This window comes from Echeneis naucrates, chromosome 11, assembly GCF_900963305.1.
Source record: "Echeneis naucrates chromosome 11, fEcheNa1.1, whole genome shotgun sequence".
In the NCBI taxonomy this organism is placed as follows: Eukaryota; Metazoa; Chordata; class Actinopteri; order Carangiformes; family Echeneidae; genus Echeneis; species Echeneis naucrates.
Window position 1 is genome coordinate 3,776,765 of NC_042521.1, and position 26,753 is coordinate 3,803,517.

Consider the following 26,753-nt stretch of genomic DNA (forward strand, 5'->3'; position numbering starts at 1 on the left):
ATTGTTTTGACAGCGGTGGTTTGGTTCGTTTCCGGTATAAACCCGACAATCTCTGTTTAACTTGACATCGCTCTCTGTCACACCGAGGGAAATCCGTCAGGAAATACCGACCGCACAAACAACGTCACTTCCTCATACTTTATTTAATTTCTCAATTACATGAGTCATATATTTAAGTGCTAACTTGTAATTCGGGCATCAGTCCACAATCCACAAACTGCAATTTCCCAGTCTGGGATAAATAAAGTATCTATCTATCTATCTATCTATCTATCATACACATACAGACGCCACACTGTAGATGTCCCCATAAGCCACAGGTGAGGCTTTACTGCAGCTCCAGACAGAAACTACAGAAGAACATAACAAGGAACTGTCTCAGTTCAACACGAGGACTGTGTTTTTAGCAGAAATAGGTGGGATTTAATATTCTGATACTCCCCCTATAAAGTTAGAGAGAGGCCAGAGCTCTGGTTGTGCTTGCTGGATTAGGTGAAGTCAGGATGGAAAAGGTGATAAACTGTTTCAAGAGAAGAGCGGACGCTGTGTCCAGGCTGATCTGCTTCCCCTGGGCAGGTGGAGGATCCATACACTACGCCCGTTGGGGAAACGTCCTCAGCAGCTCCATTGAAGGTCTAACACCTGGAAGAAGTTGTTGGACATGAGCTGCATTTGGCTGGTTTAAGATGTTTTGAGAAATTGGGAGTGTCATTTTGAATAATTTTTTTCTGTTACCTCCAGTGTTGGCTGTCAAACTTCCAGGCAGGGAGAGTCGAGCCAAAGAGCCATTCTTTCACCACATGCAGCAGATTGTGGACGAGGTCATTGGTGCTTTGTTACCGCTGCTGAAGGAGAAGCCGTTTGCTCTGTTTGGACACAGGTATGGTCAGAATGGGAATACAACCTTTTCTGTTTCTCAGCTTCCTGCTTTCTTTTTATTTAAATACACACCTGCACTTTTCTTCTGTGTTTAAGCTTCGGCGCCTTCACAGCTCTGGCTGTGGCTGATGCTCTGAAGAAAGTTCACAACCTGGAGCCGGTTCACATTTTTCTTTCTGGTGCTTCTGCACCTTATGTGAGTTGATTTATCTGAAGTGTCTGTGTTTCAACAGCATCACTGTCAAATATGTGAAATATAACAAATATGTCGTTCAGTCAGAGACCCGCATCAAAGCCCCAAAGAGGAGCGAGTTGTCAGATGAAGAGTTTCTCAAGTGGCTGATTTCTGTTGGAGGAACTCCCCCTGAACTTCTGTCCAACCATGAAGTCCTAAAGCTCTTCCTTCCCTCCCTGAAGGCCGACCTGCATATCGTGGAGAACTACAGGTGGGACCGCATCTCTGTCTGTTTCTTAAGCCATATTTAATTATTCCTTTGAAACAACGCTGGATTCAGAATGAACGTGTGTCCTTCCTGTAGGTGTGACAAGCCGGACAGTCCGTTCCTGTCCTGCCCAGTCACGTGTTTTGATGGAAAAGATGACATCCCTCATGACTTACAAGGTCAGAGTTCTGATTTCCTGCAGTTATGAGTTATCACACTCTAAGTATCGGTAACAGTGGCTAAAACCACACTATGTTGAGTAATGCACTAAAAACTGTGAATGAAAGGATGATTCACTGAAAGTCAGCCTTCATATCATACTGCTTACAGCTAGTGATGGTTCATTTTGTGTCAACAGCCTGGAAAGACGTCACTTCAGGAAATTTCACCATCAAGATGATGGACGGATCCCATTTTTACCTCAAGGATTCTGGAAACGAAAAAGTTATATTAGACTTTATCACCAAGCATTTGGAAACATCAGAAATTGATTATTTCTGAACCATTTTGAGTGACAGTCACATTCTCAGCCTTGGTCAGAAGGTAACTGGAGTTTACAGTCTTAATTCCACATGATACTGGCACACACATGGGAAAATATGAGTAGTTTCCTCCTTATTGTCAAAAAGATTTTATTTTTTAAGATGGAGTAAAGATGAATTAAACCCACAACACGTTCTGCAGTTTAAAAAAATATGATTTATTGTCTTTATATAGCCTTTAAATTGGACTAAACAGACATGTTTTCTTAATTTTTATTTCTAAATTCACATTTTAAAACACATACAGTTCAAACCGATGCCCAGTCAGTCTAAGTGTTCTTTGTTGGAGGTGCATAAAGTGTTTACAACAGCTGGCATGTGCAGAGATTTGAACTGGTGGACGTGTCCACACATTACAAACTTCTTTTGTGAATAAATATAATGTTATCATACAAGTCACATTTTTACACAGCTTTTGCTTTTCAAGTTTAACATTTAACCTCAAGTACTTGTTCTGAGACACATGAGAAAACACACCAAAAATAATTCAGATTATAGCTTTGGAATTGATTTCATATCACTCTAAATTGTAGCCCCCTCTTAAATTACCTTTTTAAACGACCCATAAATATCTTCAGTGCTTGAAAAAGGGTGTCGCATCTCATTGACGGATTGACAATGCTCAGGTGTTTTAGATAAACCAGAGGAGGAGAAAAGATAATGTTCAACAAGTGCTGGTAAATAACTGCATACAGAATCTGTCACTCTCTGCAGAGCACAAAGGTTATGGGATTGTGAGTGTTTTGTCTGAGAAACAGAGACTGAATTTAAACAGTGTGGGGAAGAGAAAACACTCCCTAGTCAATGTTTTGAGCAGAAGGTCTGAAGTCTAAGGTTAGGTCCTCGGTGAGGGGGCTGGATGCTGCTACATGTGGTCATCTTCTCTGTTGGGAGGAGGTGGAGGTGGAGGTGGTGGCAGATCCTCGTCGTCCGTCTGCCGCATGGGGGGATAGCCAACCAGCGTGAAGGAGTCAGTGGAGTGAGTGCTGATGCGAAGTGGGGCCAGGCGCCGCAGGTTGCTGGGCGTCCACGGAAGCCTCACCTGGGCTCGCTGCGAAGGGGCGACCATGCCGCTGTCGAGCTCGGCCTCGGCGAGCCAGGGAGGGATCTGCATCGGGTCCATTGGGTCCACATCCGCCATGAAGGCCGGGTTCTCAATGCCCGCTGGAGAAAAGAAAGGAAGGGAGTCAGTGCTGGCACGGTTTGAGGTGTAGAGAGATCAGAGCGAGGTGATGGATTTATTTTACCTCCTGCTCTGTAGGTGACCCTCATGGGGAACGAACTGCCTGACGCATTATATCCAGAGGCGCTGTCTCCCTCTGAGAACTCAAAATCTAGAAAACAAGAAAGAAGAATGTGACTTTAAAGAAGCTTTTTGTGACGTACTTGGTCTATTAAGAGTTTTTAAAACAGACACAAACCTTCATCACCAGATTGGTAACTTCTACTTTTGTCCTGCGATTTTCCATTTGCCATCTGCAATAGGTACAGAAGTCACTGAATTCATAAGTTTAAGATGAGAAACAACATGTGAAAAAGCTCTATTATTTCTAACATAAACATGATATCCTCTAATAACAAACTTCCATAAATACAATCATATTTTTGCCTTTACAGCTCATTCTATAGAAGAAACTCCAATTCTAAAATCTTGAAAAAGCACAAAACAAAAGCAAAAAATGAAATACAATTTTACCATTTATTTGAAATAACCGGATTAAAAATCCATGAATCATACACCCAACTAAATATTGAGGTTCAATGCCCAGCTCCACTGGCTAGTGATTACCGTGCATGTTATAGATTATCTGACCTTTTGTGGCTGGTCCTTCTTTGTGTGCTTGGAAATGGTCTTTGGCGGGGCGACGCCCATCTTTGCAGATTTAAAGGACTCCAAACGGTTCCTCATGGTCCTCTGGAAGATCTCCTGCACCTCGTTTTCATCTTTGTTGACATCAAAATGGCTCCGGCTGTACCTGTGTCGGTGCTGCAACCCAGAAAGTGATTGAAGGCTCATTTGTCATGAGTTCAGCCAGCCGGCGTGATGAACGCAGGGACGGGACTGCACGTTTACCTGTTTCCTGCCTTTGTACAGATGCTGTTGCAGCAGGTGATGGGAGTTAATTTCCTCAGCTCCTCTCATTCCGTTCATGGCCTGCTCGTGCATCTCCAAGCTCACGGATGGCACCGGGTCTCTTATACTGGGAGAATAAATCAGGTATTTTAGTGTTTCCCTGGCTGATCCGATGTCAGTGGGTCAGTTCTGGACAACATGATCGTATATTATATTTATAACATTAGATGAAACATCTCTATAAATACATGACAGATGGGTTCGAGGTAAATGAGGTCATTTTGGATGTCAGGCACAAGTCTTTCCTCACCTCATGGCAGACATCGCTCCGTGATCGTCGGACATGTCAGGCATGTCAGGCATGATGTCAGGCATGGCCTCTGAGAAGTCGTCCCCAAACTTTTTCTTGAAGTCAATGAACGCCTTGTCGTTGCGGACAAACTCCAGAGAGCCTCTGCGTTCACCCTGCACCAACCAGACGAGAGTACGTCGTTCAGCACCGGACACTGACCAGCCCGTTATCTTATATCTACATGCATCACGCGAGCCTCACCTCAGCCACGTAGCTCATGGCGTCCTTGAGGTTCAGCTGATGGAAGACTTTGTAGACGTAGTCCCGGTTCTTCCTTGCAGACGGCTTCATCAGAACAGTCGACATCCACTTCTCCTCAAAGTTATTCCACCTTCACGATGACAGAAGAGATTATTGCAGCTTCATTCAGACACGCACAATCTTTATTGCGTCATACTTTACATACTTTCCCCTCATGTAGTTATGTCCTATTTGTCCAGATATGTCCTCTATGGCAACAAGCATGTGATCAAACACCTAAAGAACGGGAAGAGAAAGAGTGTGGAATGACTGGAGAGCAAACTGTAGAAGGTCAAATGTTAAATGTTCAATTTTTTAAAGCTTTACCTTGTTTTGCACTTTTTCTATGAGTGTGAGCTCAGTAATTGCAGCTCTCTTTACTTTGAGCCACGTGACCAGAGGTTTCATTGTTATTCCCTGCAAGAGAAAAAGTTTCAGGCCACGATATGCTGAACAAAGCGTTTGTCTTTTATTGTGTGATTCAGGTACAAAAAACAAATAGGCCAGGGTGGCTACCTGAAAAATGACGGTGAAGTAAACGACGATCAGAGTGGTGCTGACCATCAGATTCTTCTCTTTTATCTTGTTCTCGTCCAACATCACAGCCAGGCCGTACGCTACAGCCCCTCGCAGGCCACCGTAGCTCAGAATCACCTGATCTATAAACCCGATGGGGACCAGCCTGAACTTGTTCAGGATCCAGGTGAGGAAAAAGACACCTGGAGTAAAGATGCACACACACAGCCCCCCTTGAGCCCCCTGATGTCAGATCGTGAAGCGTCTCTCAAAAGAACAGACTTAAGTCTCACCAATGCATCTGTACACAATGACGAAGAGGAGCGTGAGGAGCACGAAGCCGGTGTTCCACACCCATAAGGTCTTATCGACGGCCGAGATGCCCAGGAAGACAAAGATGATTGTCTCTGATCCGTTGGCAAGAACTTTCATAAAATATCTGACTGTGTTGACCGAGTTCTCGTCCATGTTTGCGTTGATGTATTTCTGGCAGCAAATACCGCAGAACACAATCCTACAGAGCACATACACAAAAATAAAATCAGCGCAACTAAATCAAACTGCACAAATCCTTACAATTTCTGTGGAGCACTCACGAGAGGATGGCGGACAGGGAGAGCATCTCAGCGGTCAGGTAGGAGAGGTATCCCAAGACAAAGATGAAGCCCGGCTCGATGATTTTGATGTTTTTTGTACATCTGGTCAGAAGAGAGACGAGCAGACCAAACACAAAACCCAACAGGGACCCTCCGAATGCCACCACAAAGAAGGAGACTGGAGGGAATCGACATAAAAAGCTATTTTATGTATTCATTCTAGTGCATTATGTGCTGTTTAATGGGCATCTTTAAAACCAACACAAAGTGTCTTTAAAGTGAAAACAGATCACATCGTACTTATTCCTTTAATGATCTCCACTGCATTAATTTTGGGCCCTCCCAGTGACACAAACGCGTCAAATACATTGAAGAGCACCTAAGAGAAGAAAAAGAAGAGACTTGTATAGAGCCATGTCACGGAAAACAACGAGCGTTACTGTACTTCGGATCTTCCTGCAGACTGCAGCTGTGCGTCACCAGTTAAACAAATCCTCGTCTGTCTATCGTTAATGATCCAATTCACACATGGTGAAGGTGTGGAAAGTTAGAAAGTAACACCTTTGTACTCTTTCTTCACTCTATTCACTGCCACTACAGCAACGAATGGAGTGTAAATTTTATGATTCATAACATATAGAAGTATTAATTATGTTCCTCAAAGGGCAGTGACTGATTTATGAGGGCTCCAGAGTAGACCAGGTGGTTTACCGTGGCTCGGGGTAAAGGTCTTTACTTTGAAGTGGAGAATTTAGCTGTTCTCACTCTGTATCTTAAAGGTTTGCTTTCTGATGATGGATGTCTTGGCAAACTCTGTGCTTCTTAAGTAAACCCAGAGGGGCGCAGCATGCGTACCACCGTCACACCGTCGTTGAGCAGCGACTCCCCGAACACCATGATGAAGAGAACCTCGTTGACGTGGACCTGCTCAAACACGGCGATGACGGCGACGGGGTCCACGGCAGCAATCAGACTGCCGAAAAGAAGGTACTGCAACAGGCCGATGTCCAGGTCGCCTGCAAAATACAGACAAAATACGGCATTTATTTACTGTAAATGAGCAGGAGGGCCACCAAGAAATACTAAGACAGGCCCGGACACTTTTTACTTAAGTTTTAGTTTTACCAGTGGTCCAGAGTGGAATATCTCAAATAACTTTTGGATTAGCTGCCATGACATTATGACAGTATCCCTTCCCTTCAGACCTCTCTCCAGTCCATCTCATCAAACAAAGATCATTTTTACTTCCTGTTTCTGCCCAATTTGTTTATGATTTTTAATGCTGGTCGTCGTGTGCCAAACAATCTTTTGCCTGTTTGCCACTTTGCAAAGTACAAAGGATGCAAAGGATGAACAGATGGATATTAATGGATTATTTTGGATGATCTTTGTGATAGCTAGGATGAACATTCGAGGAAAGGATGGGCTCAGAAAGTTTTCGTCACACTCCACGTGTCTGCGGAGGTTTCGCTGCAGAGAACTGAACTCTCCTGGTTGTACATCACAAACCTCCAAGTTCAAGCTTTACTGTCACTTCTGCATGTTTGCCACACAGCCAGATAAAGTGAGTTTTGTTTACCCATGGCTCCTCCCATATGACACCCCCACAGAGACAGCCCCAAGCTGCCGGCGTTCCAGCAGGTCCCGATGATGGCGTAGACCAGGATGCCCCCCAGGTTGCTGAAGAAGAGCTTGTTCGGCATGGAGTATCCCGCGTCGAGGATGACTTGAGGCAGCAGGTAGAAGAAGAAGACCGTCGGGGTCAGTTTGAACGTCTGCACCTTGTCTGCGCCCCAAATCATCCCTCCCAGGATGAAGCCGAAGCAGATGAGCAGGGCGCTCTCTGGGATCACGTTGGTCACATGGTGGTTTGCCTCAATGACTGAGTAGAGAAAATGAGAGAATTTGAATTTAACAAAAAATGTAAAAAAAAATTCAAGAACTAACAATCAAGAGCAAATTAAAATCTTCCTGAAATTTTTACTACCCAATTTTGTGGCCTTGCTTTTTAACTAACTTTAAATCTAAACTGCTTGTGAAGTTGCAAATTTTGCAAATGATCAACTGTTGATTCCGGTTGACTGAGTGTCATTTTTCAGTCTGGGAATATGATTAACCATGCTGGTTCTTTTCAAGGTTTAGAAATCTCACTGCATAACTAAAGAGAGACTTTTGCTTCAGGCTACGTGACTTAATGGTCCGACAAGGTGTCACTAAATCTTATTTAATATTAAGAACTCACTGATCCATTGGAACAGACCCATTTCAACCCTCATTTTGAAAGGTCAGTGTTACCAGCGAATATAATGCATTTTAAATAGTTTATATTTTAGCACAGTTTTTGTGAACCGCAGAGACCAATACACAAACTTTTATGATAAAATCTTCGACTATGAAGGGATTAAAATAAGAACAAGGCTCCAGACATTGAGTGGAATTTCTCGAGAAGAAACATTTCTGTTCTCTGGAACGGTTGGCTGTGCTGATAACGTGCTGTTCATGGCTGGAGCCGCTCACAATGTTACAATATTAAAGACAAATCTCCCTTCGCCCCCCACACCACATTTTCCTTTTGTTCAAATCACCCTGAAAACCAGTTTTCTCAGCCAGAAATGATCCAACAATGAAGAAAAGTTCTCAATCAGATCTTCTGGAACTAAACTTCACAGTAATAAGAACTGTGTTTTGATTTGTTTTTACTTATTTATTCTCATGTCTATTTAGATTATTATATTATAATAGCCCATATTTACATATATTATAAATAAGGACTTAGAAGTTCAGGCAATATTTTCAGGAGTTTGGTCTACAAAAAAAGTCAATACAAAACTGTAATGCATTCTTCCATCCTTTCACAACAATTTTGAATTTAATTAAATGATGTATCGCAGGTTTTAATTTATGCACAAGATATTGTGGAAGATGAGAGTTTTCCCTGTGTGTGTGACAACACGACAACATTGTAATTATTTTGCATTGGTTGGGTTAAATTTAGTTCAACATTATCGTCTTTGGCTGAGGAATCTGTCCACCGTACAGGGACAGTTTCATTCTGCCCGCCAACCCCACAAAAAAACAAACTTCTCCTGCGCAGTTAATCCCAAAACACGTGTGTTACATACCCATCTTAGCCAAACCAGCCACCAACACCCATAATGCAACCAGGTACGGGTCCTCCACATGGTGCCACTTAAAGGTGACAATGGGTACTTCTGTGATGACGACACCGTGTTCGGTCTGATTTGGGTTTGATTCGCACCCTGGCGGCTTCGGATGAGATTTGTCCTTCACCCCTGTGACCCCTGTGACCCCTGTGACGGGCCACATCAGCAGCACCGACCCCAGAATCCAGAGGAGCACAAACCTGCGGCGTCGCATTTGAGCCAACACACGGAACAAACAAAAAGCAGAAAGAACTTGTCGTCTTCGCTCAGACAATCTCAGATGTGAGGGATGTAAAACTGTCGGTGCCAAGGCCGGACTGAGCCGCCAGACGATGTGTCACACTTTTTACTCCCTAATTTCTTTTTGCGGGTGTGTGTTTCCTCCGTCCTACTTGCTCTTGCTTAATATCACTATCTTTTCACCACTCACACCGCACCGTCCCCTCTTTCTATCAGTGACTCTGTATCCTCCACAGTCTGCAGTCAGCAGTGAAATCAGAAGTGTGCAGAACACTGGACTCAGCCTTTTATATGTGGATCATCTCCTCTATGACCAAGGTTGTGTGTGTGTGTGTGTGTGTGTGTGCGTGTGTTTGGGTTGGAGGATTAAAGGCGGGGGAGTAACGGATGTCCAAGAAAACTCCTCAGTTATTCAGTCACATTTCAAACACTGTGCTGTTTGTGCTTTCCGGTGTTTAACGCATCTACAGTTTTGTGGTGACACGTCTTCGGTGTGTGCGCGCCTTTGTGTGTCTGGGAGTTGGGGAGTGTGTGACGGAGCAGAGGTCATTCGATAGCTGCTGAACAAATATCTGTGTTTAAATTTTCACTGGCTTCGCTCTCACAGCTTTGTGCTTAGTAATGATTGACGCTGACGTTACTCAGTCTTGGTCAAAGAAACTCTTCCACACTATGAAATGATTCAGTTTATGGTCCGTTTGTTTCATTTTTAGTTCCAAAATGAAATATCTGTTATTTATAATAAATTTGTTATCCATCTCAAAAACCCAACAATCTATCATATATATGGTTTTCCTCTCTGCCACTACCCCCATATCAATGTGTCTCTCTGTTGATAACATGTTTTTTTGTTGTTGTTGTTGTTTTTTTTACCATCACCATCACATGCACTGTTTTTCTGCACCAAATATTCATTCAAACAGAGAATGTGATGCGTATAAATCCCCAGTTGAAAATAGTTCCCGTATAAATCGAGGAATTATTCTTATCTTTATGAAAACTATTGCCTAAAAAAGTACTTCATATATATAACAGGATTTATAAGATCTTCAATAGGAACACATGCATTTGAGTGCCACAGATACAATAAAGGTAGGTTTTAAGATGTTATGGTACAAACTAACACTAATTTGTGTTTTCATGGGATTCTTTGACAATGTGAAAAACATAAAACAGAACTGACAGAAGAAAATGTTTCTGAATCATGGCTGGATGTTTTCTTTGGCCAACAGTCGCATCCTGTCTGAGCAACACAAGGGACAATAGTCTCATTGGTGGGATGGACCAGTTGGACGATTTGATGTGAAACTCTTCCCACAGGTGTGAGCCTGTATGTCTCACCAAGAGCGACACAAACAGCCCAGGTATTCGCTATTATTGGGTAAAAAACCATGTCCCGCATTTTAATGTGACGTTAATATAATTCAGAGTTTGCAGCATTTAGTTTCTGACAGACATCGTGTTGGTGTCTGGTGCATTTTAAAAGCTGTAAATCACTTACAGAAACATTTAGCTGCACAGGTGGTACAATCCAGCATGACCCCCCTCGGTCAGCCTCATTAAATAATGACCTAATATATCCCACTTAACGGAGGCTGCCCTTTAACTAAAAATGGCCACTACAAAGACGAAGGTCAGGCTGAGGTTGTTTTCAGACGGGGAGGTGGAGGACTTACAGTTAAAGACTTTTATGTTGCAGTTTGTCATCGGGAGCTGCTGTCAGAAAAGATAAATAGATTTTTGCTCAATAAAATATGTCACTACCAACCTCACTCACCAAATGATTCAGGACTAATTCAGTTTGAGATCATTCTGGGATGTGAGGTCACGTGATTAAAACCATTAGCAAAATAACAAACCACACAGAGAAAACCAGGAGGACAGGGTTAGGGTTAGGGTCACACATGACCCGATCCAAAGAGATTTAATCATTTCTAATAATAATAGAATGATCCAGTTTTTGATATAATGAGGTTGAGGCGCTGACTTCTTTTATACCTAAACCTGTATTTACTGTCCATTGTTATTCAATCAGCGAAAGACGGTGAGACCAGACTGCACAGAAAGCAACTATTGTGAATCTGTAAAGAGGAAAAAGCGGTGCCATTGTCTGCACTTTGACAAACCATGATGTGTAACATACTGTTTGGGCTGAGGTGTGTATGTTCACTTCTTTTGCTTTATGTAACTTTATTTATTTCAACACTTTTCCCGTCATGACATCCATAGGGACTATTGAAATCTTTTAACAATTAACGTGTGTCCCATTTCTGAGCATATTCATTCCTCAGCTGCCTGCACTGAACAAATGAAACATTTAAGAGTCCTATTGTGGCCACATCAATAAAAGTTTAATCCAAACATTAAACTGCAGACACTTCATATGTCCTCTAATCCCTGTGTTAATATTTGCATTCTGCAGAGCTTTTTGTCTCGCTAATACTTTTGTTTGAATGACTTCAAGTGCAAAATCTATGAAACTCTGGCAGTTTCAAAGCACAGTGGTAGAAGATTATTATACCTGCATGTCAGTTTTTAGATGGAAATCTACTTTAAGTATATTGTGTCACTTTTTAAGTGTTTAACTCAAAAAATAGGAAATGAAAAATCTGGGACATTTCTCTCCAGAAAAACCCGCCAGCTGAAACAGCAGTAACACTTTTGTTTGTTATCACTAATAATTTGACTGGATACTTTCAGTACAAACACTGCTGTGACATTTTCCACCGAAGGCAGCACGGATTAACACACGTCAACATGTCTGCTGTAACCACTTTTTGTCAAAAAAAAAAAAAAAAAAAGATATTCCCACAAAGCTATTTCCTGCATCATGTAAAGAAAGCCACAGTCCCATATTTATGTCAGTGGTATACACAAACACTTGCACACACACACATACACACACCTATGCATGCGCATTAATTTACATTGTCCACACTGCCACAACCCATTTGGGTCTGTTGTGTATACACAGAATGATAATGGCAATATCCTGTGATCACAACAGGACATGACAAGTGCCAAGACTTCCACACAACAGAGGTCAAGCCCACTGGGCCTCCATTTATGTCCTGCTCAGTTCTTCACTAGTGGAGTTTGTGTAGGTCCAATGTCAGACTTTAAATGTTAAATCAGACATTCCATCAGTTTCTCTGGCCATATTAGGCTTTTGTTGTTGCTGTTATTTAGTTCAGTGTTGTATATGTTGCAGCTCAAACTGAGCTGTTTCAAAGTTTAAAGATACAAGAAAAAGATTTTTGAAGCGTGAAACCTTTTCAGCTGTTTCTAATTAGTACAATGAAAATGTACATTTAAACGATCTAAAGTCTGAGGTCCCCGTAAAATATGCTATATATTCATTTTTCTTCATTTACTTCACTTTTAATTAGAAAAGATTTAGTCTGACCTCACTGATACAGGAAATGTGGACAAAATAATAGGAACACTTTTCAGCAGTGAGATGACCATCAGACTAACCCAGTGAATTCATGAATGAATGAAAGGTTTGCTGTTTGGGCTGAGACAGGACAAGAACTGAGCTGTTTTTTTAGCTACAACAGAGACAGATCGTCCCACCATGGACACCACTTAGAGGGACTCACCCAGTTTACAGAGCCAGGAGACCAGGATCCAGAGGGCCACCAGGTACGGCGTGGACACGTGGGACCACTTCCAGGTCACAATAGGCAGAGTAGTGATGGGTCCGCCTCCATGTCCACTGTCACCATGGCTGCCCTCCTCATCTCCACTGTCGCCATGGCTGCCATCATCGTGTCCACTGTCGCCATGGCTGCCATCATCGTGTCCAGTGTCTTCGCTCGTGTCATGGCTTGTGTCCGTCCTGTTCCCGGCGACCCAGTTTGAGTGTGAGGAGTCCCCATGGCCACTTCTCAGCACGCTGGGCTCCCTGCTGGTCCGGCCCAGGCCTTTGGACGCCATCAGCAACAGAGAGAGAAGAAGGGCACATCGCCATTGCATGGCCATATTTGAAATAAGAAAAAAAAAAAAAGTTGCACAACCTCTGAAGCAGCTGTTACTTAAAGCGCTGACTGACTAAATGCTCAGGTCAACTTTGGGCTGTAGATAAGTCTGTCATTCATCTCCTGCGTCTCCTCCTTCCCCGTCAGCTCGTTCACTTTAACTCTACATATGTCCACATCTTTGCCTGACCAGAGAGTGATGGCTCTCTCTGCTCTCCTCTCAGCTTGGATTCAGTTTTTTACCTGCAGGTCAGGCTCCGCCCACCCTGATGCTGGTCTGGCTCCTCCCACTTTGTACCCAGACCAGCTCGTTTGGCCACTTCACTTAATGGGAGAATTGATGTTATTGTTCATTCTTTTCTATAAATGCTTAAAAGGCCTGGTGTTACAGTTCTGATATGGATTGGAAGATTTCAGAAGCACCTGTTTGTGGTTTATACAATAATTTGACGGAAAAAATGTCAGATTGAACACAACTTGGTATGCAGTTGTTTGAAAGTGATCTAGCTGAGAACATTCTCCATTTAAAGCAGAGTTTGACATTTTATTTTCCTAATTTTGGCCATCATCTTCAAAGTAGCTCCAGACCCATCAAGTTGTTAAAGCTTCTTGGTTGCAAGATGATGAAATGAAATAACAGGAATTGTGATTATCCTTGTGAGACGCTGTGAGATATCACATCGGCCACCCAAATGTTTGAGCAAACAATGTGAGAAAGGAAAATCAATCTGGCCTATTATGTAGACAGACACAGCTGCACTTATGGGGTCATTTGCTGGAGAAAAAAAACCGCTGGGATACAATAATCTAAACCTTTTGATGATGAAAAAAAAGGCATAACGTTCACATTTTGTCTAAACACGGAGAACAAAAACCTCCTTCAGTGTTAAGGAAATAAAAAGCACCGAACTACAGCCTGCAAAAGGACCAGATTGTTGAATCAAGACAGCTTCAGAAAGAACCAAACATCAAAACCTGCAGGATAAGTTGCAGAACTGCACCTACAAACTGATCATTACCTCCATCATGCATCTTTAAAGTTATTTTATGTTTCCTCAACCAGGAAAAAGAGATATTAACTGCCGCTTTTATTCCTCGCTGTGTCCTCTAACTATCGCTGGGTGTGCATGTGTTTTATTTAAAAATACACATAGAGAATCCAGTAATATTAGCAGGAAGCAAGAAAGTAATTTGACCCATTTGTCTCCCTCATTGAACAGGACCGCCTGCACCCCCAACATCCCCTTCCCTGACAGACTGCACAACAAAAGCTGTGTTGAGCCTTCATTGCCACTATCCGTGTGTGTTTAGGCGACAGAGACTTGTAAATGAACCCTAGTTTGCACATACCATTTCTTTTCCATGAGCAATTATTCACGGTTTGCCCCCCAGTAGGTCGCAATCGCTTTAGTTACATTTTAAACAGCCATATCAGCTCCTGTTCTCATTGACAGGCGTGTGTTCCTTAATTCACTTCTTCAGTCTGGATGAATTAGGTGCTAAATGTGGGGACACTAAGGAAAGGGTTTTTCCAGTAGGTGCTTTACACAAAAACAAGATCAATTTTACACAATAGAGGGCGTTAAGGTGAATTTCTCCCTCAAAATGAATTTCCTGGTTTCTGTTGTTTGCCCAAGGGGACAGGACTGGCAACATATCAGAGGGAGGAAGTTGAAATGAAATTAGTAACAGTTCAAACATCACTAAAGTGCATTTTTCTCGGGAAATCAAGGAAGTTCAGGCAACAAAATGAAAAGTTCAAGAAAAGTTTGGAATTTTTTCCTAGCTTTGCACCCATATTGTGGCTCTTTCTTATCGATAACGTTCTTCTTTTCTTGCACTCGGTTGCTCTTAAAATAAAAGTATTTAAGCACACTGAAACCTGCGGAGTGATTTTGATGCAGGTGCAGTCTTTCTGGACACGAGCATAGACTGCAGGGAAGCTCCTTTCACGGCACCTCTGTTGACAGTTTATGAGTAAACGGGCTGCATCCACTGTTATCCTGGCTTAAGGGAAGTCTCGTTTCTAAGGTCAGCAGTCATCGGAGGGTTTCTGTGAGGGCAGCAAAGAACAAAGAAACAAGAAACAAGGTGATTGTGTCTTGATCTTTAGGGCTGGTCATCGATGGGGCGCTGGCTGGGAGGAACTAGATCAGTCTGGCAACAGGCCACAATGAGGGTTTAAGTAAATGAACAACCTAACAACGAAGGCATCTCAATTACATTTAGGAGAGCCACAAATACAGTGGATGAACAGAAATTCGTCTTGATGGTTAAAACTAAAACGATAAGTCATTAGTTACTCATCAGGCCCACAGCCTACAGCTATGTGAGGTTACACAATGGTGCTTTGGGCTCAGTGAGGGTGCTTACACGCTCTTAAAACATCTTCTGTGCCGTTGTATGGAAACATTTGATTATTAGCGCTAAGTACAAAAAAAAAAAAACAGCTGAGGTTTACAGGAACGTCATCAGTTCTGAAGGTCATTGCTAGCAGGCAGGATGAAACTTTACCTGGATGGCGGTTGAGGAGGGGTTGGCGAAGACGTTAAGAAAGGTCCAAACAGGGACAAATTAATGCGCACTTTATCCCTTTATCATTGTTATTACAAAGTTTTTTGTGATGCGAAGGGAAAGTTTGCTGAAGAAGATGCTGATTCACAAAGACGTCAGTGAGGTTCAGACACAGAAAAACGAAAAAACCTTGGTGTTTTCCTCATTCCTGTGATCATCATCATTTATGTGTTTCCAGTGTTTGCATTTGTATTAGTGACACATTGATTGGTTCAACGGGCTTCCAAAAGTAAACCTTATAGGTAACTTTTTTTGAAGGATTTTCTCTGTGCAATGTGGAAAAAATTGCAGGATATTGTAAGAAAATGAAATGTATTTGTAGACATTGTTATTCATACCACATTCAAGACCCGTTCCATGGTCATAGATGTCCATTACTTGAATTATATCAATGAAAATCATTATGTAGCAATTCAGTTAATATAACAGGACTGGGAATTTGCAGCATATTTGTGTATTTGTGTTGTCCGCGTCTGTTTTGTCAGATTGATGAATTGAATGCTTCGGTTCGGACTTGCTGTATGTGTTCTAAGTTGCAATGTGTTGAATGCTGAAATTTAGGTTTTACATTTGAATTTTAGGTAAAGACATAGATTTGGAACAACAGCACTGCTGATTTTTCAGCAGGTTTTGCTAAAAAAAAAAACATTTTACAGCTAACATTATTATCTACTGTAAAAAAAAAAACAACACATGTATCCTTTAAAAACTAATTAAAATGACAAATTTGTGTTGTTAATTTTTTGATCACCAACAGTGGCTGCTCTTAATATGTTTTTAAAAGATTCCAGCACAAAAGGGAAATGATATCTGCAATGGTTTTAAACTTATACAAATATAAGTGATTCCCACTTGTGAATTTAGCTGTTTTGGAAATGTCACAGCAAAACAATAATCAGCACAGTGTCTTGGTGTGGGTACGTTCAAAAAAGCAACAGGTGGAAGCAATGTTGACTCAACATGAATGAATTGACTTGAATTCAAGTATAGACTCAACGTAGAGAAACAATCATTTATTATGAAACAACAGGGGATTTCCTATAATATAAATGTCAGTTAGTGCTTTCTATAGAGTGTGACATCAAAACTATCCACAGTGTCACCACCACACCCACACAAGTCATACAGTACCTGTTAGATCCTGGAAAAAATATTACTCAGTCCCAACTGGGTGTGACAGAGTCCATTTTTGCAAGTCACTTACCCCAAAGACATTTTCAACTCTCATGTTGTTGGTTATTGGCAGGAAATCTTCAGTGCGAACGTTGATTCTGTTCAAGAAGGCCAAACAGCAAAAAGAGGAAATTAAAAAATGTCTTTATCAACAATGTATAGTTCTGTGTATGTGATACGTGCTACTGATGCAATGAACTCTCTGTTTCCCCTTTTTAGTAGAATAAAAAACGATGGGAAGCTCCTGAGCATGACCGCCTAAATCCACACATTAAATTTTGTTTTTTGAATCAGTGCGCATCATGAACTTGATGAACTTAAACCTGTTGCATGTCATCTGATGGCCACTAGAGACTTCCATAATAATGTCAGCATTAGTGAGCATGTTTTCCATATAAAACCCGGTATGAACATTTGTAGTCAAAATTTTTTTGGAAATATTTCTCAGTATTTCAGCCGCACCTCAGATGGTCACTGTGTGGAGAAATGGGAAATGTTTCTGACGTTGTTTAGACCACTTCACCATCACAGTGCCGTGACCCCTTTTCCATTTTTAAGTCAGAGGTGGAAGGTGGAAAGTGTAAGCATTTACCCAACCTAAGGACGTTTTCACGTGAAATAGCTTTATTGATGACAAATAAATCATATCGATGCTGACAGGAGGCTTCTTTGTGTGCTCATTTTCAACCGGAAAAACCATCTCTGAGGTGAGATGGTTGAACATCCTAAATTTAGTCAAATGCCTGAGCCAGCAGCTGGATTGAGCTGTCTCTACCGACTGCCAAAGCTTTCCCTCAAAACAACTAATTTTTATTTATTTCGCGTGTCTGTTGTCACTCCCCCCCCCCCCCGCAGTGTTGAATTAAACCTGCCCAGGTGAAAGCACAAGTTTGGCATTTTAACGCTGGGCTGTGTTCAGGTGCATCGGCCTTACCTGTGCACGGGACGCGATGACGTCGCGCGTCGGACGAGCCGCACATCGAAAGAGAGACGGACGTGAACGCGCAACAAGTGACGTAGTCCAGTGTGCTGCGGGCGCGTGGCCGGCAGCAGCACCCGGCAGAGGAGGAGGATGCCAATCGGTGAGTTAAAAACACTAAAAAACAAAAAACAAAAAAACGACGACGTTCCACACGTTTATGCCTGCAAGAGGCTGTCTTTGACCTGCCACGAATACAAAACAACCGGGTTGTGTTTGTTTTTTAGTGCCTAAAAAAAAAAAAAAAAAAAACTTGGCTGCGACGGTTGAAGTTGTTTCCGGAAGCTAACGGCTGCTAACCGGCTGTCACAGCTGGACCGAAGCCGTCTTTACTTAGCTGGTTGTTTGGGGTTAAGGAGACCAGCTAAGACCAGCTAAGACCGGGACCGGGACCCGGACCCGGACCGGACCGGGGGCTGCCTGAAGGGTGTCCGGCTGTGACAGCCTGACGTCACGGTCAGCTGTTTACGGCTTTTATTTTGGTGACCTGTAAGGAGTTGACCTCCATTAGAGCTCACTGTCTGAAGTCTGTTTCACTTCAGTGAAACTGCGTTTTATCAAAACCTCCTCATAGCCTGGATTCTGCTTTATCACAAAGTTTGTCATCTGTGCCTTCATGCTACCTATTTCCTGTTTTTCCACATCCCAAATATTTACTTTACTGCAACAGCTTCCACCCTTCAAGATTTCTTTGTTGTCATTCCACAAATATACCAGACAGATACAATCAGGAACACAAAAACAGAATTAAAACCTTTTATATGTTCTAGACTGAAATCCTGACATTTATGAAAGAATAAAGCACTAAAACAGCCATAAATAGGCGAATGCATAAATAACAAAGTGCAAATGGCCACTATTGGGCCCACTATTGATTTGCACAACACAACAATTTGGTGTAAGATATAATAATATGTAATGTTAAATGTTTTAGAGCAGAATGAGCTATAAAAACATCTGAATTAAATGCTTCATTCTTTTTCTCTCTGTGGCTTTACGGGTAATCTGTGTGATAAGACAATGATAGCACCCTTAATTTTTCACTGGGAAATGTTTGTACACTTTTGTTTGTTTGTTTTTGTTTTGTTTTGTTTTTGCTATGGCAGTTGAATTGGTTGCAGGAATGTTACATCCAGTACACAAAGCAACAGTTGGTTTGCAACAAGGGAAACTGAAAGTAAACTTATTTTAGGAGGCAGATGGTGAATTGACAAGGCTTCATTATTTGGGTTCTGATATGGGCTGAGTTGGAAAAGGTTGGCTGGGGAGGCCACTGAAGATCTGACCTGTTGTATGTTCATTAAACCAGTTGCTCTGTGACAGGGAGCATTATCACATGGGAAATAACTTTCAGAAAGAAGTAACCGGGATGAGCACAGAGAGACCGTGGCACTCTGCCCTTTATTGACTGGAAATTTAAGGCTCAGAATTGTGCCAAGAAAACATTCCCCACACAATTACAACACCAGCAGCAGCATAGACAGTTAACATAGAGCAGGTTGAGTTAATGGATTCATCCTGTTGCCAACAAAATCAGGCCTGACCATCTGCTGCCTCATCAGAGATCCAGATTTATCAGGCCAGGCTAACCTTTTTTTTTTTTTTTCATAGCTCAGTGAACTTGTGTCCAATACAGCTTCAGATTGTTGACAGATTGTTGGCTCACAGGAGTAGATGATCCTCTTAGAAAGTCATTCTGCCTCTGACCTCAGTCATTAATGCAGAGTTTCTGTCTCCTGATATTCATTATTTTTCACAATGTTTTTAGTAAACATACTGGAGACTATTGTGTGTGAAAATCCCTTATCCAGCACCATCATGCCATCGTCAGAATCAGTGAACTACCCCATCCTTTTGTTTGAAATGAAAATTATTGGCCGACAGAGAGATTCCAACTGCTGCTAACATATCTTTGGCCTTTGAGCAGAGAAATATAAATAACCCTGTTTGTGAGGAGGTATATAATAGGGAAACGTATATGAACGTGATTGAGCAACACACGGGTTGACATAGCAACCAGTGTTGTGATTTGCTGCGCATCCTACGGGCATATGCGAGTGTCCAACCTGTCTCATCTGACCGCGGTTGAATTGGTTTGATATTGGATATTCGACATATTCAAAGACACTCATTTAACTTGTTGTGCATCAATTTTTTTCAAACAACTTGTGACGTCTTCATAATCAACCAGGGCTCATATCACAAGACAGTAATTATGAAACAGCCATACTCTGATCCGATTTACTGCATTTTTGTGAGTAAAACACTACTTTGTGATGTCTTAATATAACCTTAATTTAACTCTATCAGAGCATGATTTTTTTAATTATTAATGTGGCTGCTGGAAGGTTTTCACCTTTTTCAGACCTTCTGAGTTTGCAGGTATGAGAATAATAAAAACATACATAAATAGACGAGCTTTCAGAAACAATCCACAAGAGTTCATCAGGCTAACTGATCACTTTTTATCTCAGCAGAAGTGCCATAGCAGGGACTCTGACCCCCTCAGACTTCTATCTGAGGATTATGGATTTTACTGAGTGTGAAGAAACTGCTCTGGATAAATCAATAAATATTTTGTTGTTGTCTGTAATTTTTTTATAGTACGAAGTCTAATGCAGGCTGCCGCCCTGTCTGTGTTGAATATAGGGGTTTGTGTAATGAAAATGTGAGTGGTCCACCTCTGTAATGCAGATGGTACAGAGGAGCTACAGTCACCGAGCTGGCACATTGCTTTTATCAGACGCCTAAAAGTGTGCCCATTGAGACACTATCCACCAGCAGAAAAAGAAAAACACAACTGTGATAAAGCTTCCAGTGTTTATGAACGCTGCCACAACTAGATTAGTGTCCTGATTTCACTTTGTGCTGCAGGATTGTGTGCACTGACAGCTGCTGTTGACACTGAAGATACTTTTCCCTTTTTTCCTGTCAAAGCCATACTGACACAGAAAGCATGGTGAGTGTTAACATGCTGATTTATAGTAGCAGGTTGGACCACGTGGAACAATATGACTAATGTCTGTGAAGTACACGCTGCAAGTTCAGTAGATTTCCTGTTTAGTTAGTTACATTTACTCATTTGGCAGGTTTTTGTTCCTACTTATTCATAATGTCATAACTGTGTGAAGAACTGCCTATCACCATGATTATACATGTTTGACACATGTTGGTTTGTTTGAAGAATCTTCCAATCAACCAATCACACACGTCTTTGAGTTTAAGACTTTATGCTGCTTCTGGCCTATTGAAGTTTGGTTTTATTAAATTAAAATGATCACTTGTTGAACACATCATTGCCAAGTTTTCCAGCTGTATCCTCAGGCTGTACTGGAACTTCAACCTTTGTCCAAACAGATAACAAGGGTAACTACTAACGCAATGAGTTTTGTTGCACTAGATGAGATCATCATGGTTTGTGTTTACCCTTAGGGTGATGGTCCTTCTTGAAGATGTGCATCACATGCCTGTGTTGTCAGTAGCTGTAGAGGCAGATATAAAGGAGGATAACGAAAACATTGTTTTAAATAATTCGTCTCACCTCTTTTTCTCTTCTAGCCTCAAATATGGATTACAAGGTTGTGTTCACAACTTTGGACACAGTGTGTGAAGAAATCTCTATTTTGAGTGGGCCTTCTGATTTCCCATACGGCGCTGTTGCTGAGCGGCTGATCAAATGTACGAAGCAGATTCAGGAGCACGGCCGAGCCCTGGAGCCCATTGTTGCGAACCTCTCTGCCATCTTTCATCGCTATGACTTTGATTCACAAACGCCGGGAAATGGCTACCGCACCCTGGTCAAGGTATGACTAGTATAAATATAATTAAGTATGTGAAATAAGCATATTGGCTGTTTGGATGCACTTTGTACTTTTGATGAGCATTACATTTTTTGCATAAATACAGTTACTCAGTCAGTCTTCTTCAGTGAGCAGATAGCCAAGGTCTCAGGGTGCGTGACGTGCAGGTTCGGTCGCCCTCTGTCCTGGATGTCATTCCCATCTCACCGTCACATTTTAAAGGGCCAAAAAATCAATTTCGGTGAACAGTTTTTTTTTTGTTTTTTTTTTTTCTGTGCTCCTTTTTTTTTTTCAGGTCTTGAACTCCTGCCTTCTTCACATCATTCAGAAGGCCCGTTATATTGCCTCTCACTACAACAGTGCCTTCTTTAGAGCAGAGCACAACGTTTCTGAAATTGAAGTGTACTGCAGCGCCCTGTGCCAGCTGCGTGCCCTCATCCACCTTGCCCAGCAGCTGATCAATGGCAATGACTATGGCCAGCTGTACTCCCTGCAGGACAACGACCTAAGCCAGAGGTTTGTGCAGGAGTACAGCTCCATGCACAAGGCATGTTTCTACGGCCGCTGTCTGGGCTTCCAGGTCAGCCAATGAAATGTTTCTCCCAACCTGATTCCATTTAAGTAGTGTATGTTTCATTAACCACTAACCATTTCATTATTTTGCTCCTTTTGATCCTGAGTTGTTTTCTTTTCGCAGTTCTCTCCTGCCCTTCGTCCGTTCCTCCAGTCTGTGGTCATAAGCATGATTTCATATGGAGAGACATATGGAAAAAAGCAGTCTGGTTTGGGTGAGGTTTTTTTTTTTTCCCCTAAATTTTGACATCATGCTGTTGAAGAAAAGTTACATTTTGAGGTCCCATTTTGTAATTTTCAGATCTGATTACTTTAATTTTATTCTCTGTCCAGGTTTGGCAGCCCTTTCTCTCCTCACATCAGGGAAGTACGTCATTGATCCTGATTTGCGTGGTGCCGAATTTGAACGCATCACCCAGAACCTGGATATGCAGTTCTGGAAGTCCTTCTGGAACCTCACAGAGTCCGGCCTTATAACAGTAGGCAGGGTCAAATCCTCGTCCTTTCACTCTGATATTACCTAAACTGTGCTTAGTGGTCTAACTACTCACTATCCACCATGTCTCTCTGTCTGTCCAGGGCTTATACAGGATTGCATCTAAACAAGTGAAGTTGAACATCACACTGACTGTGCCTCCTGTCACACTGCACCTTCCTCTGGCCTCAGACTCCAGTCTAACAGCCAATGTGTCACCTCCAATAGCCCACTGGGGACCTGGGCCCGTCCACATGCGTTTGATCTCTCATGAAATTCGAGATGGACAGGTGAGGATCTACAGTTCTCATACAAGAGAAGAAAAAATATAAAATGCTCTTACTACCAAAGAAAAGAAGGAACTTAAATGAAAGCAAACTTTATTTATGCACTCGCTTTTTAAAACAAAAGCCTTTGTGCATTAAAGAAGGCCTAATGAGGAGCAGAGGAGAAAATGTTGAAGGAAAAAAGTATAAATAATATTTCTGGTTTCTTTCCTTTATTATTAATTACCTTATAGGACAGTGAAGAACTGCTGTCTTTTTCCCGAACCAACCCTCCTCCTGCCTCTGTGTCACATCTCCCCTGGGTGCAGAAGCAGCCTCGTTCTCCTTGGCTGCTTATCCACTTTCACGGAGGAGGTTTTGTGGCCCAGACATCCAGATCCCATGAGGTACAGCATAGCCATGGTGTTAACTGTAACTGTAATAGGTGTGTGTTCCAGGCCCCAGATGTGTGTCACAAAAATATGTGAGTGCTGTTGTTCTTGATCACACATAGTATTCTGTTCTCTATCCAACCCCTCATGAACCAGTGTTACATTCGGACCTGGTCGAAGGAGCTGAATGTCCCTGTCCTCTCTGTCGATTACTCTTTGTCGCCTGAAGCGCCGTTTCCAAGAGCTCTCGAGGAGTGTTTCTATGCCTACTGCTGGGCACTGAAGAACTGTCATCTGTTGGGTAAGTATGAGTCATTCTATTGTTTTGTTTTATTTATTTATTTATTTATTTTTTGTCCTGGTCATTCACCTGCCTAATTTGTCAAAGGAGGTTTTACTGTGTTACTTTTTATATAAGTATATTTTATATACTTTTTAATAGAATATATTAATATAATGTGTGTGAATGTATCTGTGAAAGGTGCTCTACGAATACCTTACACACACACATACACACACAGACACACACACACACATATGTACACGTACATAGTGTGCCAGCTCCAGGAGGAGGGCACATTATGTGCTGAAAATGTTGATCTGTACACACTATCAGTACATTATCAGAACACGGAGAGTGTCATATGTGCACACTCACATGCTGAAAATGTGCAGTAATGTAAAGGATTGTGAGCAGGATTAAGGGCTAAATGGAAAAAGGCTGCACAAGGAAGTTATTTTTTTTTCCCTAGCTTTATCTTTTGATTATATTCTCAATTTTTAATTTGTCTTTAAAATAAATAAATAAAGTAAAAAATGACAAAAGGTCTCCTGACCGATATTTAATCCATGTGCTTTATTGTGCACAAATAAAACTGAAAAGATGGGAATCTGGTTGTTTCAGCAACTAATAATGATTTAAAATAATCTGGATAAAACAGCTACCAAACGGGCTCTTTAACATATTTCAGATAATCATTAGTGCTGTGATATAGTTTCCTCTGTGTTCAGGCTCCACAGCGGAGCGGGTTTGTCTGGCGGGTGACAGTGCTGGAGGGAATCTTTGCATCACCGTGTCCATGAAGGCCATTTCCTGCGGCATCCGTGTCCCTGATGGCATCATGGCTGCCTACCCTGCTACTTTGCTCACCACTGATGCCTCGCCCTCCCGCCTGCTCACACTTATTGACCCGGTGTTACCTCTAAGTGTTCTCACTAGGTGCATCTATGCCTATGCAGGTATGTGGGCGTACAGATTATGTGTGTATGTGTGCGCCCGCTGTTTCACACTTCATTTAAGTCAAGAGTACTTTGTGGCGCCTTTGGAACAGAAAACACAATATAAAAGGCATTTGTGTGTAAACCTCACTATGTGGGAGGAAAGAGACCTGATGTCTAACAAGTGATTGCTTCTACACTGTATCTTCGAGAGCCACAGACATGTTGTTTAACTGTTTCCTTTCCTAACCTCACATCCCTTCCCTCACAGGCATTGAGTCGTATGCAGTTCAGCCTGCAGTGAGTAGCAGCAGTCTGAGTGCACTAGGCAGAGACACAGCTGTGCTGCTGGGTGATCTCACTCAGGGGGCTTCCAACTGGATCCAGTCCTTACTGGATCCCAGGTGGATTTCAGGTGGAGCACGATCCCCATCGTCATCACAGAAGACATCCCAGAGCAGCAAAATCCACGGCACATCAGTTCCAACCTCTGGATGTAACCTTGACTACCCTCTGGGCTTCGAGCCCCTGCGCTCCGAGTGCCTGGCTTCTGTTCGTCTGACCTCCTGTCCAATTATCAAGAACCCATTTGTTTCACCTCTACTGGCTCCAGACAACCTGCTGAGAGGCCTTCCCCCTGTTCACATAGTGGTAAGAGAGGGTGCTAAAATCCCAGAGGACAGTTTAATTACAGCAGTGCAGCTTCAGACTTCAGTCGGGACTTTCCCTACACTGTTTACAAAAGACAACCGAGAGTGCTTCCTGTGATTCCAGTTATGTAATGTAAAGTATGTATTTTGACAATAGCAACATACTCAAAGTAGTTTCAGGTCTTATTTTCCTTAATAAGGACTGAAGCATGCACACCTTAATCAGACGTTTTTCTTGTTGGCTGTTTGCTGTATTTTTCCTGATCCCTCCATGTTTCCACACAGGCCTCTGCTCTGGATGCCTTGTTGGATGACTCTGTCATGTTTGCCAAGAAACTGCGCGACATGGGCCAGCCAGTGACTCTGACGGTGGTGGAGGGCCTGCCTCACGGCTTCCTCAGTCTGTCACAGATCTCCAAGGAGACGGAGACCGCAACAGAAGTCTGCATGGCAAAAATAAGGGAGATTTTTGAGCAAAAGAACCCAACACCTGCACTTAGCAAACGGCCGTAGCTGGAAGAGCCATGAAGGATCTACAGGCTGATCTATTTGTCCTCTTTAGGATTTTGCTGATGCTGAATGAAAAAGAGAACTGACGGCATGTAGTGAGACTGGTGCAATAAATTTAAGCTAAAGAAAAGTCAGGGAGAATTTTGAAGTTACCACTGAAAAAATGGAGGAAGCTAACGAACACTGCACTTTAAACCTAAACTGCACACCATTTTCTGACAGCAACAATGTGAAAGAGAGCCATTAAAAATTTACCAGCTCTAATATGATCCTAGATGATAATGAAAAAAAGCAATATTTCGTACTTTTCTATTAAAGTATACTAACAAGATGCAGATTAAACGCACATATAAAGTATTGTATACTGACAATAATTTAGCACAAAAAAATCACCATAACCAGCTCTGGCGCTGATTTAGGATCCAGCATGTTTCAGTAACAGGAGCTGCTGTGCCTTCAGTTTAAAGTATTGCTGTGTTCAAATCGTTTGTGGATGACAAAAAGCTTTGCCTACATCAAACTGATAAGGAGTCAAGGCGTGCTTGTGCAGCAAACACGCTAAATGCAGATGCTGTTTTTTGTTGTTTTTTCTTATTATTATATTCAATGTTTTATCTGGTTTTGTCAGTTTGTCATATGTTTACAACATATTGATCAGGAGGCCTTCAGCATGTATTTACCAGCAGAATGTGGGTATAAGTTCTTATAATGTAAATTTCTTATTCTAAATATTTAACAGCATTGTTCCATTTCAAATCTTTATTAAATCGAAACTGTAAAGATTACTACTGTTAAAATATTGTGTGTGTGCTTATTTGAAGCTTCAACATAAGGAACTGAGGAGCCACCTGATAAACCTTCTGACCCAGTTAGAGCCGAAACTTCACCCTTCATTCAATCAGCCTTTTAAATGCTGAGCGCTTGGAATGGAATTTGTAAAAACATTGTGTTACGCTGCATTTCACCGCCAGATGTTTGCTGTTGTTACTTTGCAGAAGTTTTAGTTTTATTTTAGTTGTTTAACACAGCTTGATATTTCCCATCCCCCATGATAACTGTGCTTCAGGCCTTTGCACTGTTTGCTCTTGCAGCACTTGTCAGGGTTCCCATACTATGT

General features: G+C 42.0%; 3 protein-coding genes and 1 long non-coding RNA gene across 4 annotated transcripts; 2 read left to right on the forward strand and 2 right to left on the reverse strand.

Moving 5' to 3' along the window:
* The first annotated feature begins 367 nt into the window (after window positions 1-367).
* olah (oleoyl-ACP hydrolase) lies at window positions 368-2,438 on the forward strand. The gene is made up of 6 exons (XM_029513928.1): window positions 368-633; window positions 742-880; window positions 976-1,075; window positions 1,156-1,325; window positions 1,419-1,501; window positions 1,681-2,438. The coding sequence occupies exons 1-6, from the start codon at window positions 504-506 to the stop codon at window positions 1,821-1,823; spliced, it is 765 nt and encodes a 254-aa protein (XP_029369788.1). The 5' UTR covers window positions 368-503; the 3' UTR covers window positions 1,824-2,438.
* On the reverse strand, window positions 2,002-13,248 carry slc9a3.2 (solute carrier family 9 member A3, tandem duplicate 2). Its single transcript, XM_029513927.1, has 16 exons — window positions 12,649-13,248; window positions 7,222-7,524; window positions 6,498-6,658; window positions 5,943-6,021; window positions 5,643-5,820; window positions 5,340-5,560; window positions 5,047-5,249; window positions 4,858-4,947; window positions 4,697-4,767; window positions 4,492-4,621; window positions 4,249-4,403; window positions 3,939-4,065; window positions 3,678-3,851; window positions 3,286-3,340; window positions 3,112-3,198; window positions 2,002-3,028 (listed from the first exon to the last, which is right to left on the reverse strand). Exons 1-16 carry the CDS (start codon window positions 13,028-13,030, stop codon window positions 2,730-2,732), a joined length of 2,715 nt encoding a protein of 904 aa, XP_029369787.1. The 5' UTR covers window positions 13,031-13,248; the 3' UTR covers window positions 2,002-2,729.
* Window positions 13,249-14,591: 1,343 nt separating this feature from the next.
* LOC115050988 (uncharacterized) lies at window positions 14,592-17,990 on the reverse strand. Its single transcript, XR_003841249.1, has 3 exons — window positions 17,708-17,990; window positions 16,805-16,871; window positions 14,592-15,079 (listed from the first exon to the last, which is right to left on the reverse strand). It is a non-coding gene; the product is annotated as an uncharacterized LOC115050988 (long non-coding RNA).
* On the forward strand, window positions 17,806-26,694 carry lipea (lipase, hormone-sensitive a). The gene is made up of 11 exons (XM_029514198.1): window positions 17,806-17,855; window positions 21,311-21,555; window positions 21,848-22,132; window positions 22,250-22,340; window positions 22,459-22,604; window positions 22,705-22,890; window positions 23,121-23,273; window positions 23,415-23,559; window positions 24,270-24,497; window positions 24,748-25,127; window positions 25,412-26,694. The coding sequence occupies exons 1-11, from the start codon at window positions 17,846-17,848 to the stop codon at window positions 25,637-25,639; spliced, it is 2,097 nt and encodes a 698-aa protein (XP_029370058.1). The 5' UTR covers window positions 17,806-17,845; the 3' UTR covers window positions 25,640-26,694.
* The last annotated feature ends 59 nt before the right edge of the window (window positions 26,695-26,753 follow it).

Excerpts from the sequence above, each read along its gene's own strand:
- slc9a3.2 (XM_029513927.1), bottom strand. The coding sequence starts at position 13,030 with ATGGCCATGCAATGGCGATGTGCCCTTCTTCTCTCTCTGTTGCTGATG. Across the intron at positions 4,768-4,857 it reads TAGAAAAAGTGCAAAACAAG|GTGTTTGATCACATGCTTGT; the intron begins GTAAAGCTTTAA and ends CCCGTTCTTTAG. Across the intron at positions 4,622-4,696 it reads CATAACTACATGAGGGGAAA|GTGGAATAACTTTGAGGAGA; the intron begins GTATGTAAAGTA and ends GTCATCGTGAAG.
- lipea (XM_029514198.1), top strand. Across the intron at positions 24,498-24,747 it reads GTGCATCTATGCCTATGCAG|GCATTGAGTCGTATGCAGTT; the intron begins GTATGTGGGCGT and ends CTTCCCTCACAG. Across the intron at positions 25,128-25,411 it reads TTCCCCCTGTTCACATAGTG|GCCTCTGCTCTGGATGCCTT; the intron begins GTAAGAGAGGGT and ends GTTTCCACACAG.
- olah (XM_029513928.1), top strand. The coding sequence starts at position 504 with ATGGAAAAGGTGATAAACTGTTTCAAGAGAAGAGCGGACGCTGTGTCC. Across the intron at positions 881-975 it reads TTTGCTCTGTTTGGACACAG|CTTCGGCGCCTTCACAGCTC; the intron begins GTATGGTCAGAA and ends TCTGTGTTTAAG. Across the intron at positions 1,502-1,680 it reads CATCCCTCATGACTTACAAG|CCTGGAAAGACGTCACTTCA; the intron begins GTCAGAGTTCTG and ends TTGTGTCAACAG.